At 41.6% G+C, this 15,914-nt stretch overlaps 1 protein-coding gene across 1 annotated transcript in view; it reads left to right on the top strand.

Moving 5' to 3' along the window:
• LOC117677956 (solute carrier family 2, facilitated glucose transporter member 11) overlaps positions 1-15,914 on the top strand; it is a 61,935-nt gene that overhangs the window by 18,593 nt on the left and 27,428 nt on the right. The window contains exons 5-6 of the mRNA XM_087880649.1: positions 2,999-3,128; positions 3,384-3,532. Coding sequence (XP_087736775.1) covers positions 2,999-3,128; positions 3,384-3,532 — 279 coding nt within the window. The remainder of the gene's footprint in view (positions 1-2,998; positions 3,129-3,383; positions 3,533-15,914) is intronic.

Here is a 15,914-nt window from a genome sequence, read left to right as displayed (position 1 = left end):
CATTTCACAGGGGTCACCAAAGCCCTCTCTTGCCCCCCCCCACGCCTTCACTCACCCTCACTCTCTGCTCTGTTGGATCGCCGGCCGTTCGCTTACCCCGCCCACTCCCAATCTATTGCTGCCTCCTGAGTCCCAGCTGATGGCTAGAGGAAAAAAAACTGTTTAAATTCTTACCGCGGGGCTTCAAAGGGCTGCCCTATAGCCAGTGGTGCAGCCGAACCGTTTGTTAAATTGCTGGCTTGCCCCGCCTCACCGCACCACTATTTATTGCCAATAAATAGTGGTGGGCGAGGGGCGGGCAAGCCAGCAATTTAACAAATGTTTTTTTTGTAATTTTATTGGCCCGCGGAGCTTCAGCATAGGCTAATTAGCCCTTGATTAGATCAGCTCCCGACTCTCAGCTGATTTGCTCTCAGCTATTTTGCTCAGGTCTCTGCTGCTTGCTCGAGCAGATTTTTTTTCCCCTAGCTATGCTGAAAAACAAAACTGAAAGTAAAGAGGCTGTTGGCTTTGCTGTTGCTGCAAGTTGAAAAATTAGGCAGGCAGATTTCTTTTCTTTTTCCTCACCAAAAAAGGTAGGTGCAAACAATGGGAAATTTAGGGAAAAAGAGGAGAGTTCAAGATTTTAAAACACAAAAGAAAAAAAGCTCTATTTAACTAGGGAATTGTAATAATTGAGATACTATTAATTGTATATTGTGTTGAAAGCAGAAATGGTTAAGTTGTGGTTTGGAGGAATATATGGGGGAAATTATTTGGTTTATTATTATTGGTAAATATAATTAATTGATTTGTAAGAAATTGGATTGCATGGAAATAATTGGAATATTCATGTTCATATTGATTAATATACAAAAAGGTAGTTATATAACTAATTGATTTATATTAAAATGTTGAATTTGTATTAAACAACTGTAATATTACATAATTAACCAATGTGAGGATGGATATAAAAATAGATGACAATGGGAAGGGGCATAATATAGAATAGAAGGGAAAAATTGAATTTGATTAAGATTAGAGATGAGGATGAAGGGTAATATTGGTTTTTTACAAAAATAGATGAGAAATAAATATGGCAAAAAGGAAATATAGAAATTGTAAATTTAATTGAAATGACTAAACACTGTTTAAATTTGTGAACCGGCCAAATACTCTGTTCAAAGTGTTGGAAGAAATCTCCGTCTAGGTTCTGCTCCAAGTGGGGAAAAAGACACTGGAAACATGGAGACTGCTTGGAAAGATGGTTTAATGGTGGACAGGATCACATGGCTTGAGTTCCTGAACAGAAAAGGGCAGATACAGTAAATCCTCGGGTTTTTATGCTCTCTCTGGCTCTGCATTTCTTGGGGCCACAAAAGAGTATCCTGATTGGTTGTCAGACTCCCAGGGGGTGGGGATCTTATCTAGCCTTGCTGGCTGATGGTCACATGTGCTTCCAGGTCACATGTGGTGAGTTTCTGTTGCTAGATGGGTAGAGAGCTAATCCTATCTTTATTGGATCTTGGGCAATTCCTACTATGGCTCTGCCTGAAGGAGGTAGATCTTTGTTATGTAGAATAGACTGGCCCAGGCCTTCATGGCCCATTGACAAAGGGTGGGGGCAGGAAGATGGGAGCTGCTTCAAAACATGCTTATCCCAGGGAAATATAATATTCCGCCTTTTTCATATTTCCTAAAATATTTCACTCTTCCAGGAAAGGGGTGGGTGCTAACTTCCTACAAAAGAAAATACATTGTATGTTTGTATGTGTGTTTCTAATTATTGTTATTTATTCCTATTTATTCTCTTTTATTCCTTAAAGTTTAACAATTCATTCTTTCTCTTAATATCTTTATATTTGTTTGGGGTTGGCTTTCTTCCCTTTCATCTTTTTTATTGTACAGCAATCTTTCTCCTCAAACCTACCACCTCTCTCTTTTCTTTCCTTCTTCCTTTCTCTTCCTCCCCCTCTTCTTCTCCTCCCTACTTCCTCTTCCTTTCTCCTTCTCCTCCTCTCTTCCTCCCTCTCTTACCCTCACTCCTACTCTAATTTCCCTTCCCTTCCTTCATCCCTCTCTATTGCTGTATCCTTTTGTGCTCATGGATTACTCAGAAGACTGAAAAAGTTATTTTTGACTGGTCCTCACACTTTTGACCAGATCTCGAATTTACGACTATCCTCACAGTTTACGTTTTTTGCCCTATCTTATCACCATGGTGAAAAGAAGCAGTTGGGAAATGAGTGACATGGTTGTTAAGAAAGCTGCACGAGCATAAATGTGAGGATGGTCATAAGTGTGAGGACCAGTCAAAAGTGCGAGGACCTGTCAGAATGACTTTTTTCAGCCCTCTGAGTAGTCCCTATACACATAGCCATGGCCACCCGGTCACATGACCAGCTAGCCACGCCCACCCAGTCACATGACCTCCAAGCCATGCCCACAAAATAAGCCACGCCCACAGAGCCTGTAGTAAAAAAATTTAGAACCCACCCCTGGTTGGGGGTCACCACAACATGAGGAACTGTATTAAAGGGTCGCGGCATTAGGAAGGTTGAGAACCACTGACTTAGAAGCTTCAGCTGGTCCAGAATACAGTGGCATGGGTAGTGATGGGCATGCCTTGATATGCCCATGGGATTCTTCTGATCTGCATTGATTGACATTTTCCCCCCATGTAATTGAGATGCTAGAAACCCTATGTGGCACAGGACTTGGTTTTTTAAGGGAGACCCTATCTACTGTCATACCTGTTGGTTGAGGCCAAAGAAGCACAAGCAGAAAGCCTCGTTTAGCGAAAGAGAAGGGAAAGGGGAGAGTATTCACAGAATAAAACTTTGTGTCAGCCCCTCAAGATGCATGAAGCTTGAGGGGCTGACACTTTGGCTGGAAAGTTCACTCATTTAGCATGAAAAGCCATGGCTGACCAATCCCTGTCACCAGAAGCCAAGTGGTCATAATAAATGTCATAAAATAAATATGTTTCCTTTCTGAGACTGGGGACTTGTCTGCACAGGAGTGGCCATGAGCATCCAGCCCATGTACTTGGGGGAAAGCGCACCCAAGGAGCTCCGGGGAGCCGTGGCTATGACTTCGGCATCTTTCACAGCCCTCGGCCTGGTGCTTGGCCAGGTGGCTGGACTCAGGTGAGATACAAAGGTCTGGGGAAACCTGGTGTGTGTGTGTCATCTACAAGAAACACCTTTTGTTAGGGGCCTGCTGTAGGGTACCCAGAGCTGGGCTATGCGCCGCACCTTAAACAAACCTTAAACACGGCAAAAAGGCCTGTTGTCTCTCTTTTGTATGGATTGAGACATTGCTGTGATGACAATTGACAATTAAAAGTCTGTTAAATGAGACCCTGCATCTGTTTCCATAAGTGACTCTTGATTTTAATGCAGGGAAATCTTGGGAGCAGAAGAGAGCTGGCCTATTCTTCTAGCCAGCAATGTGGTGCCTGGGTTGATCCAGCTGGTGTTTCTGCCCTGGGCTCCAGAAAGCCCCCGCTACCTCTTGATTGACCGAGGAGATCAAGATTCATGCATCTCTGGTAAGCAAGGGTGTCCAGCTCAGCCTCCTGTCCTGAGGTACAGCCCAGAGAGCAAATCGTTATAGGGATATTTATTTATTTATTAGAATTTGTCAAACAAAAACGAGAACAAGAATAAAAGAATAAAAATATAGTAACAGAGACAATAGGCACGTTAGTGCATTTATGCATGCCACTTCTAGTAACCACTTAAATATGTAACATCCACGGAAGTCAATTTGTGACTGAAACTGAAAATTTGTAGCTGAAACAATTGAATCAGGTAGAGCAGCGTTTCTCAACCTGGGGGTCGCAACCGCTTTGGGGGTCGAACGGCCATTTCACAGGGGTCGCCAAAGCCCTCCCCCCCCCCCCCACGCCTTCACTCACCTTCACTTCACTCTCTGCTCTGTTGGATCGCCGGCCGTTCATTTACCCCGCCCATTCCCAATCTATTGCTGCCTCCGATGGCTAGAGGAAAAAAAACTGTTAATTCTTGCCGTGGGGCTTCAAAGGGCCGCCCTATAGCCAGTGGTGCAGCCGAACCATTTGTTAAATTGCTGGCTTGCCCCGCCCCTCCGCACCAATAAATTTATTGCCAATAAATAGTGGTGGGCGAGGGGCGGGCGAGCCAGCAATTTAACAAATGGTTCGGTGTTTTTTTGTAATTTTATTGGCCCACGGAGCTTCAGCATAGGCTAATTAGCCCTTGCTTAGATCGGCTCCCGACCCCCAGCTGATTTACTCTCAGCTGTTTTGCTCAGAGCTCTGCTGCTTGCTTGGAAAGAGTGCAGATTTTTTTCCCCCTAGCTATACTGAAAAACGAAAGAGAAAGTAAAGCAGGCTGTTGGCTTTGCACGTTGGAAAATTAGGCAGGCAGATTTCTTTTTCCTCACCAAAAAAGGTAGGTGCAAACAACGGGAAATTTAGGGAAAAAGAGGAGATTTTAAAACACAAAAGAAAAAAAGCTCTATTTAACTAGGGAATTGTAATAATTGAGATACTATTAATTGTATATTGTGTTGAAAGCAGAAATGGTTAAGTTGTGGTTTGGAGGAATATATGGGGGAAATTATTTGGTTTATTATTATTGGTAAATATAATTAATTGATTTGTAAGAAATTGGATTGCATGGAAATAATTGGAATATTCATGTTCATATTGATTAATATACAAAAAAGGTAGTTATATAACTAATTGATTTATATTAAAATGTTGAATTCATATTAAACAACTGTAATATTACATAATTAACCAATGTGAGGATGGATATAAAAATAGATGACAATGGGAAGGGGTATAATATAGAATAGAAGGGAAAAAGTGGATTTGAATAAGATTAGAGCTGAGGATGAAGGGTAATATTGGTTTTTTACAAAAACAGATGAGGAATAAATATGGCAAAAAGGAAATATAGAAATTGTAAATTTAATTGAAATGATTAAACACTGTTTAAATTTGTGAACCGGCCAAATACTCTGTTTAAAGAAAATACACTGTATGTTTGTATGTGTGTTTCTAATTATTGTTATTTATTCATATTTGTTCTCTTTTATTCTTTAAAGTTTAACAATTCATTCTTTATCTTAATATCTTTATATTTGTTTGGGGTTGGCTTTCTTCCCTTTCATCTTTTTTATTGTACAGCAATCTTTCTCCTCAAACCTACCACCTCTCTCTTTTCTTTCCTTCTTACTTTCTCTTCCTCCCCTTCTTCTTCTCCTCCCTACTTCCTCTTCCTTTCTCCTTCTCCTCCTCTCTTCCTCCCTCTCTTACCCTCACTCCTACTCTAATTTCCCTTCCCTTCCTTCATCTCTCTCTATTGCTGAATCCTTTTATGCATATGGACTACTCAGAGGGCTGAAAAAGTTATTTGACTGGTCCTCGCACTTTTGACCAGTCTTCGAACTTATGACTGTCCTCACATTTTACATTTTTGCCCTATCTTGTCACCATGGTGAAGAGAAGCAGTTGTGAAATGAGTGACACATTGTTAAAAATGCTACAATGGGCATAAATGATGACCAGTCATAAGTGTGAGGACCGGTCAAAAGTGCGAGGACCTGTCAGAAATCACTTTTTTCAGCCCTCTGGGTAGTCCTTTTGTGCACATGAACTACTCAGAGGGCTGAAAAATTTATTTTTGACTGGTCCTCGCACTTTTGACCAGTCCTCGAACTTACGACTGTCCTCACATTTTACGTTTTTGCCCTATCTTGTCACCATGGTGAAGAGAAGCAGTTGTGAAATGGTTGTTAAGAATGCTGCACGGGCATAAATGTGAGGATGGTCATAAGTGTGAGGACCAGTCAAAAGTGCGAGGACCTGTCAGAAATGACTTTTTTCAGCCCTCTGAGTAGTCCCTATACACATAGCCATGGCCACCCAGTCACATGACCAGCTAGCCACACCCACCCAGTCACATGACCTCCAAGCCACGCCCACAAAATAAGCCATGCCCACAGAACCAGTAGTAAAAAAATTTAGAACCCACCCCTGGTTGGGGGTCACCACAACATGAGGAACTGTATTAAAGGGTCGCGGCATTAGGAAGGTTGAGAACCACTGAGGTAGAGCATTCCAGACTTTGACAATTCTGTTACAGAAATCATATTTTTACAGTCAAATTTAGCACAATTTACATTGAGTTTAAAGCAGTTGTTAGTGCATGTATTATTGCGATTAAAACAAAAATAGTCATTTTATTGAGGCTTTAGGATCATTTCTCATGTTAACTGTGGCCTTGACCTTAAACAAGATATGAACTCTCATATCTTGATTGGCAAATTCTATTCTCTGGCTGTAATACTGCTGATGACCATTACAACATTTTCTTGCGTGAAGTCAAAAGAATCATTAAACTTTACGTACCACAAAACCAGAAAAATAAACTACCAATAACAATAAGGAATTTACAATCCAAAAAAAAAAAACCTCTGTGGCAAAAAAACAAAACTAACTACGTAGCTAACTTCAAAAACTGTTATAACAACTTACGCCAACAAATAAAGACTGAATGCACCAATTATCACATCAAGCAAGAAGAAAATCTACACACAAAATCCACCCGTGCCTTCTATAATTTTGTAAACAACAAACTTAAAGACTCGAGATCCATCCCACCCCTAAAATTAATTAATTAATTAATTAATCGGTTAATTCTTAACCGATGAACCAAATTGGCTTAATCATCTTATATTCTTATATTTACATTTTATATGTATGTTATTTTAACTGTTCACCGCCCTGAGTCGGGAGAAGGGCGGTATAGAAATTTGATATAAATAAATAAATAAATAAATAAATAAATAAATAAATAAATAAATAAATAAATAAATAAATAAATGGTCCAAACAACAAAGACTGTATTGACGAAACCATTAAAGCCAATCTCTTTAACATGTTTTTCGGCTCAGTCGACACATACCCAATATTTCCCAGTTGTACTTGTAAGATCCGGTGGGGAAACAGAGGCAGAGACTAGGCTGCTCAGAACATCAACTTTATTGTACTAGAGAACTATTGTACTTTATTGTACTTTATTGTACTATCAACTAGAACAAGCAATTCCACATAGCGGCAACAACAACCGAGCCGTTTGACAGCTGCTTAAATAGCAAGCTGTCAGACAGCGCAAACCAATGCGCAAGCAGCAATTTCCTGCTAATTTAGTTGCTCGCGTCTTAACCAATCTGCGGCAGCTGGCAACACGGACTGTGTGTGTGGAGTCATAACTGTGAGGACTCTCACAAGTAAGATTTGGCCCAGAACCAACCCCAACATGAAGGTCTTTTATTTGCTCCTTGTACTCCTTGTCTTTGCATTTTTAACAGGTAATAAATTAAATTTCTGATGATGTAAAAATAGCTGATAACTCACCTTTCTAGACAGCTATTATCATGTCTAAAAGCAAGATACTCTTCTCCATCTTTTGTCTGGAGTACCATTTAATCCAGAGCCTTTTAATTCCAGAAGTCCAAGTTTAAAGAATGGATTTCTGGAATTAAAGCTCCATTTTTTAGCTAAAACTTAATTCACACCTGTTAGTTTTGCTTGAGCTGTGTGAACAATTGACAGTGTGATCTTCCAAAGGTCTGAAAAATATATCATTGATTTTTTTTTGGCATTTAAACTAGATAACCAATGTGAAAAAGTGCATCAAGGAAGGACTGGAAGGCCAATTGTAAGGATCGCCTCTCCTTCTAACTTAAGAAAGTGAGAACTCTTGAAACGTGGTTGTTCAAAAGGATTTCTTTTATTAAGCAGAAGTGAAAGCCATCCAGCTAAAGCAAGATCTGAATACCCTTAGGCAAGACAGTAGGATTAAAGTGGTAGAGACCCCTCCCTTTAAGTCAGAATGCAGATTTTAGTCAATACACAAGTGTGAAGATGTTTTCTTTACTATTTTCTCTGAGAACCCGAACACACATGCATTCCCACCATTATCCTTTAAAGTGAAACAACCCACATGGCTATCATAAAAATTCCTGCAGATAAAGGGGATCTCAGGGCTCTTTGGTGCCAGGATATAGGTTGTAAAATATCTGTTGACACAGGCAATGCTAGTGAATTGAATCCAAGTGTCCCCTCTCCTCCGATTGAATGGCAGTATCACTTTTAGGGATCTGACACCAATTCATACTGAACTGTATTGGGAACCTCTTAGGAATGAGGTGAGGTCAACAGTTTAAGTTTAAAGTTTTGGGGGTTTGGGGAAGAAACTACAGTCAGGTAGTGCATTGCAAGCATTGACCACTCTGTTACTGAAGTTATATTTTCTGCAATCGAGTTTGGAGCGGTTTACCTTGAGTTTGTATCTATTATTTGCTCGTGTATTGTTGTGGTTGAAGCTGAAGTAGTCATTGACAGGAAGGACATTGTGGCAGATAATTTTATGTACTATGCTTAGGTCAGACTGAAGGCAGAATTCTAAGTTGTCTAAGCTCAAAATTTGGAGTCTGGTGGCATAAGGTATTTTATTGCGGTTAGAGGAATGGAGGACTCTTCTTGTAAAATATCTCTGGACTCTCTCGATTGTATTTATGTCCGATATGCAGTGCGGGTTCCAGACAGATGAGCTGTATTCAAGAATTGGTCTAGCAAGGACTTCCAGTTTGGCATCATGGCGAGACAGTTGGGGAAATAGCGGGCTCTGATGAGCCACGCGAAAACCCCGGCTGCCGAACCACTGCCAATGGGTCTTTGGACAGAACCCGTCTTGCAGGGACAGGGGAAGAAGAGGGGCACCTCAGATGACCAAGAGGAACAGGTACATTCTTCAAAGGTCAGAGGGAACCCTATGTGAGTCAGCGGTGGGGGGCGGCAGCCATGGCGGCTGCCACGAAGCTGTGATGACCAGGCAAGAAAAGTGCTGGAGGAAAGTGGAGAAAAACGGAGCTCTCTGAAGCCGGGTGAGTGACAACAGCCCAGGCTTGTAACAACGTTTGGAACAGCACTAATAATTAGAAGACCCCTAGCCTAAAACAGCGGCTATGCAACAAAGGGGCTTTGGAAAAACTTTTTTAAACTACAACTTTAAAGAGACAAAGACCCGAGAAACAACTAATTTTGGAACAGAACTAAGAGAATTAATCTGGAGATATGGTTAAAAGACTAAACATTTTAAAATTTGAACTGGATTTTAAAAAGAAGATTTGATATTTTTTAAATTAAAAGAAGAAGAATTGGATGGTTATATAATAATAAATAAACTACAGTCTTGCATGACTAAGAGAATGTGGATTATAGAGAGACACCATCTGGTGTAAAGAGGAACTTTGTAACTTTCCTTTGTTATAGGAAACTCTGTTTTATAGATAAAAATTACTGAATTCTATGGAGGAGGATTTTTCTTTCCTGTATGCAGGCAGTGCTTATGGTGAAAAGAAAAGAAATTTACAATGGAACTCCTACAGTTGAAATAATAATAATTTAAATACTGGTGCAAGAATAGAAGAAGGATTAAGCACAGCCTCAAAAGAAAAAGATTTGAATTTATTAAAAAAAATAAAAAAAATAAAAAAAATTAATAAATTTGAATAATTCCTACAGACATAGACAGGGGAAAAATCGGAGGGAATTAGAAGAAGAAATAAAAAAGAAGGAACAGGCGTTAGTGGATAAACCAGATGACAAGAATATAAAAGAAGCCATTACAATATTGTGAGGACAGTTTAATATGTTGATGTCAGATCAAGTTGCAACGAACTTGCAATATGCTAAACATAATACTTTTTGCAATGCAAATAAACCAGGCAGGTGGTTAGCATATATGTTAAGGAAAAAACAAAAATCTCGTACAATAGAAAAAATAGAGTATAAAGGTAAAGAGGTATATCAACAGAATATGATTAAAAAAGCATTTTTAGATTTTTATACGAAGTTATATGCTAGTGATAATATTATTATCACAAGGTAATGATATAGAGAGATATTTTCAGAAAGAGAATATTCTTGCAATTACTGATGAACAAAGGGAAAGATTGAATGTATTAATAACCACTGAGGAAATTCTTCTGGCAATTAAACAATTAAAAAGTGGAAAGGCTCCTGGCACAGATGGTTTGACAGCAGTGTATTATAAAAATTTTCAATTAGAAATGGTAGAACCTCTTTATTTATTTATTATTTATTTATTTATTTTTTAAAATTTTTATACTGCCCCCTCTCCCGAAGGACTTGGGGCGGTGAACAGCCAAAATTAAAAACACACAATACAAATATTAAAATACTTTAAAATGAAATTAAATTTATCTTTGGCTTCCTCAATTTAAAACCCCTTACCCATAAAATTCCCCAATTAAAAGATTTTTAACCCAGCCCGGCTTGCTGAAATAAAAAAGTCTTCAGGGCCCGGCGGAAGGTCCGGAGGTCCGGGATCAGTCGTATCCCTGGGGGTAGCTCATTCCAGAGGGTGGGTGCCCCCACAGAGAAGGCTCTTCCCTGGGGGGTCGCCAGCCGACATTGCCTGACAGACGGCACCCTGAGGAGGCCCTCTCTGTGGGAGCGTATTGGCCGGTGGGAGGTTATCGGAGGCTCTTAAGGAGTTATTTGCTAAAATACAATGGGGAGGAGAGGTGCCACCATCCTGGAGAACAGCTTTTATTTCCCTGATTCTGAAAGAAGATCAAGATCATAGTCAACCCAAAAATTACAGACCCATATCATTGCTTAATACAGATTATAAAATCTTTGCAAAAATTTTGGCGAATAGACTAATGTCAGTTATGCAACAAGTGATTCATAAAGATCAAACTGGATTTATACAAGGGAGACAAATGAAAAGTAATGTAAGACAAATTGTTAATATACTGGAGTATTTGGGGAAGAACAACCAAGTCCCTGCAGTGCTTATATTGTTGGATGCAGAGAAAGCGTTTGATCGATTGAATTGGCAGTTTTTAGTGAAAGTAGCACAAAAGATGCAGTTGGGAGAGCATTTCATACAATCTATTAAGGCAATATACCAGAAACAAACAGCACAAATAATAGTTAATGGTAGTCTCACAGAAACTTTTAAAATTGAGAAAGGAACAAGACAGGAATGTCCCTTGTCTCCACTATTGTTTATTTTAACTTTGGAAGTATTGCTGAATAAAATACAGGACTCGGATAACATACAGGGTATTAAGATCAGGCAACATGATTATAGATTACGAGCATTTGCAGATGGTTTGGTTGTAACTTTAACCCAACCAGTAAATTCAGTTACAGGTTTGATGGAGATAATTAGGCAATATGGTCAAGTGTCAGGGTTTAAAATAAATATAGGGAAAACAAAGATGATAGCTAAGAATATGAATACAAATCAAAAAGAAGAATTGGAAAGAGTAACAGAATGCGAGATAGTCAAAAAGGTTAAGTACTTCGGAATCTTTATTACAACGTCAAATCTTTGTTGGGAAGAATAGCAGTAGTTAAAATGAATGTTCTGCCCAAGTTTCTATTTCTCTTTCAAATGATACCAATACTTAAAAAGGATGCAAATCTGGAGGAATGGCAGAAAGGTATTAATAACTTTGTTTGGGTAGGGAAGAGACCGAGAGTTAAATTAAAAATAATGCAGGATATATGTGAAAGAGGAGGTTTGAAATTGCCCAATCTAAAATTGTACTATGAAGCAGCTGTTTTGTCAGCAATTAGTGACTGGATTAATTTAACAGATGAAAGAATATTGAATATTGAAGGGTATGATTTGCTATATGATTGGCATGCCTACTTAGTTTATGAGAAGAAGGTGGATAGGACTTTTAAAAGTCACATATTAAGGAATGCCCTCCTGCATGTTTGGAAAAAATACCAATATAAATAGAATGGCAAGATACCCATGTGGGTAGTACCCAGACATGCAATAGAAAATATAAGTATAGAACAAAGACAGGATGTAATTACTTATAAAGAACTTCTGATTACAGAAAGAAATGTACTACAGTTAAAGCCTCTGAATGTATTAAGAGAGGAAAGGGCAATTCAAACCTGGTTTCAGTATGTACAGCTGCAGAATACATGGAAAAAAGACCAGAAAATTGGTATTACACAAAGTGAAGAAAATTTGATAAAACAAATTAGGGACCAGAGTCAAATGCACATAAAAAGGTTGTATAATATATTGATAGAAATAGACTCGGAGACAGAGTTAGTTAAAGATTGTATGATAAAATAGGCACAAAATTTCGAGGAACCAATAATGATGGAAACATGGGAAAGGATCTGGGTAAGAAATGTAAAATTTACACAAGCTCAAAATTTGAGAGAAAATTTTTATAAAATGTTTTATAGATGGCATTTGGATCCTAAAAAGTTAGCTTGTATGTACCCAAACCTACAACCCAAATGTTGGAGATGTGATTGTGTTGATGCTACCTATTTTCAAGTTTGGTGGACTTGTAAAAAAGTTAAAGCATTTTGGATAAAAATATGGTGGATTATTCAAAATATTTTTTAAAAAAGGATAAAGTTTACTCCACAGTTGTTTTTGTTAGGTATAATTACAGATTGTACGGCTATAGAGACTAATTTGATTTTGAACTTAATAACTGCAGCAAGATTCTTGGTGGCGCAGTACTGGAAGAAGGAAGATTTACCTACTATTCAAGAATGGACATTAAAAGTAGTAAATTTAGCAGAAATGGTGAAAATTTCAGCATATTTAAAGGACCATTCAAATAAGAAATATATGTTAGAATGGAGAAGATGGATTGATTATATTCAAGGCAAATATCGGACTAAAAAATTCCAAATAGAGGGGGATAGGAGGCTATAGATAATTGGCTTATGTTAGCTTATGATTGTCAAATGTTATACCCTGTATTCTCCATAGTGTAGAAATGGGAGGTGCCAGTCTAGGATTCAGTATGCTCTAGCTCTATGTCCTGAGTTGAAACTTCTGAAGATCCGCCTCCCTGGTGATGTCTCTCCAGTTTGTTTCAACTCAGCCCTAGCTCATGGTTGCAACCTTAAGCTCCTGAGCTTTGAGTTGGATTTAATATTTATTCCCTGGACTTTGTTATTTTTTCTTTTTTGTTTTTTCTCTACTAATATTGTTGTAAGGCTGTGACTGGCAGAAATAGCAGGTAGGCTATGGGGAATCTCTCCGCTTCTGGATTGAGTGGGGGGGGGTGGCTGTTGCTCTCCCCCCAACCTCCCCTTCATTTTCTAAAAGCTCTGAGGGGGCTATCCGGCTGGCTTTCGCCCTGGACCCTTAAAAAATCGCCTTTTCTGCCTGCAGGAGCTGCGTTTGGAGCCAGGGGAGGCGCGTGCCGTTTCGGCTTGCCGTGGCGTCCCTTTCATCACCGCCTCTCAGCTGAGAGGCGCAGCGGCTTTTTTTGTGTTTTTTTCGCCGTTTGGGGGCCGTTTGCAGTCGCGCCAGCCTCTTTCAGCCTGGGCGCTGCTTTTTGGTGATTTTCTGTGCCTGGCTGCATTGCTGCGACCGGAGGGGCGGTGCCAGGCACTTTGAACTGGGTGTAAGTCGCAGCGGCCTTCGTTCCCGCGCAAATTTTGGCGGCCATTTGTCCGGGCGACCTTGTTTCCCCGGCCTTTCTGGGCACAGAGCTGGTGATTCCTACTTGGCAGAGGGCATCTGGACATTGACCAGCGCAAAGTCTGTATTTGTCTGCGGGCTTGCTTAGCGGCCTGACCTGCGGCCTTTGGATCACCCCCGAAGACTGTCTTCTTTGAACTGTGGCTGTTGGAGGCGGCCATTTTGACTTCTACGGCAGCCATTTTGTCAGGCCAGTATAATTCCCTTTCCTCTCCGGTTGGGAAGACTTTGCTCTTTTCTGTGGATTTCTGGACAGGACAACAGACTTTAGAATTATGGGGGATACTGACAGGCAAGCGTCTTTTTCTGCTGAGGGTTCTTGGTCTCCCCCTCTTATCAGAGGCAAAGCTGCTTCTAGGCCTCGAATGGCCAGTGTTGCTGCAGCTAACAAAATCAAGGCCAAGGCCAGGGCTCGCTCAGGGTGTTCCAAGGCCGAGGAAAAGACTGCCCAAGTTAGACAACGTGCCTTGGACAGAGAATTTGCAAAGGCCGCTGCTATTAATGCATCTACAGAATCCTTTCACGCTTCTGTGTCTGCTCAGCCTCTATCTGGTCAAGATGTGGAAACTGCTGCTCTTCAGGCTGTACATTCTGCAGTTTCTCAGCCTGGGCTTTCTACTGTTGTGGCTGGGCCTTCTAGCCAATGGTCTCCAGAGATGCAGTCTGAGCCGATCCCGGGGTCTTCTGGGTCCAGTAGACATCCTGAAGCTACTTTTACCCCCACTGCGGCTGGCCTTCGCCAGGGTGAGGGGGGGGAACCAGATGTTTCTACCTCTATGAAGGCTTGGGTAGAGCAGGCAATTAGACAAGGCATCGCAGAAGGCATGCAGCTTCAATCACAGGCTTTTGCACAAATGTACACTTTTAGACCTGAGGCTGAGACTCAGGGTTATGATTCCCCTGAGGATTACCAGGGGCTGATTTCACCTTCCCCATCTGAATTAGCTGACTATGTAGAAGACTATCTGGAGGAAGGGGAGATATCCGATGGGGATCAGGTCCAACCACCTAGGCCTGCATTCAAAGGGTTATTTAATCCAGCCCTTTTGAAGCCCCTTCTCTCAAAGGCCAGGGCCACTGCTCGTTTGGGCCCTGATCCAGCTCTCTCTGGTCCTGGGGGTGCTGGAGAGCAGGATGATTATCTTTTCACTGAGCAGGCTGTGGAGGCAGATACCATCCCTATCCTGGGGATGTTTCTGGACATGATCCGTAGGCAGTGGGCGGCTCCAGCTTTACCTTGCAGGGCCTCAGGTCTCGACAACCAGATGTTTACGGTTGATGCGGACATGATTAACTTGTTGGAGGTTCCCAAGGTAGACACTCCGGTGGCGGCTCTCACCTCTTCTTCTGTTTTACCACCTGATGCAGAGGACGCCTTGAAGGCTGAGGATAGGTGAGAGGAGACGGCACTTCGTCGCGCGCACCAGGCGGATGCCTGGGCTGTGAGAGCTTCTTCTGCTGCATCTTTTCTCACCAGGGCGTCGGTCAGATGGCTTCGTCAGCTGCAGGGCCATTTGGCACCAGATGATGTTCGGGCCCATCAAGACATTTCAAAGATTTTGGCGGCGACTGAATATACGGCGGATGCTACCTTGGCTGCTGCCAGGTTCTCGGCCAGGGCCATGGCTTCGTCAGTAACAGCTAGACGTATGCTTTGGCTACGTCATTGGCGAATGGACGGGAAGAACAAGTGGAAGTTGGCTTCCGCTCCCTTTGAAGGGGGGTTTCTTTTTGGCTGAGCATTAGATCCCCTACTCATAGAGACGAGGGATAAGAGAAAGATTCTCCCGTCCCAGAGCAGGCGAGCGGATTTCCGTTCATTCCCTTACTATAGGCGGCCCTCCTTCTGCCAGGGGGGAGCCGGGCCAAGCTTTCCCTGTCAGCAATGGCCTTTCCATTTCTCTAGGCCTAGTTACCAGGCAGACAGTTCAGCCTTCCACCGTGGAAGCAGCCACCCAACAAGCCCTTTAGAGGCTCTGGAGGCAGAGGGGCTAGAAGAGCTAAGTGACTGTCCGTCTCTGGCCCCTATTGGGGGCAGGCTCGGCCTGTTTGCGGACCGCTGGGACGACCTGACAACAGATAATTGGGTGAGGGAGACTGTAAGAGCAGGGGTCTCCCTCGAATTCCTTTCACCTCCTCCGAGGCGTTTCCTCCCTTGCCCTGTTTCTGGAGACCCGGTCAAACGGGGACTCATGGAATTGGCTATCCAGCATTTGTTGGATATTCGGGCCATTCAGCCGGTTCCACTGGGGCAGAGGGGGCGGGGGTTTTTATTCCAACCTATTTGTCATCCCAAAGGCCTTGGGGGGGGGTGGAGGGCAATTCTAAATTTAAAAGGTCTGAACGAGTTTATCGTTTACCGGA

The sequence above is a fragment of the Pantherophis guttatus genome, chromosome 17 (assembly GCF_059756535.1).
Source record: "Pantherophis guttatus breed Tessera chromosome 17, ASM5975653v1, whole genome shotgun sequence".
NCBI lineage: Eukaryota > Metazoa > Chordata > Lepidosauria > Squamata > Colubridae > Pantherophis > Pantherophis guttatus.
This window is presented reverse-complemented; position numbering and strand designations above follow the sequence as displayed.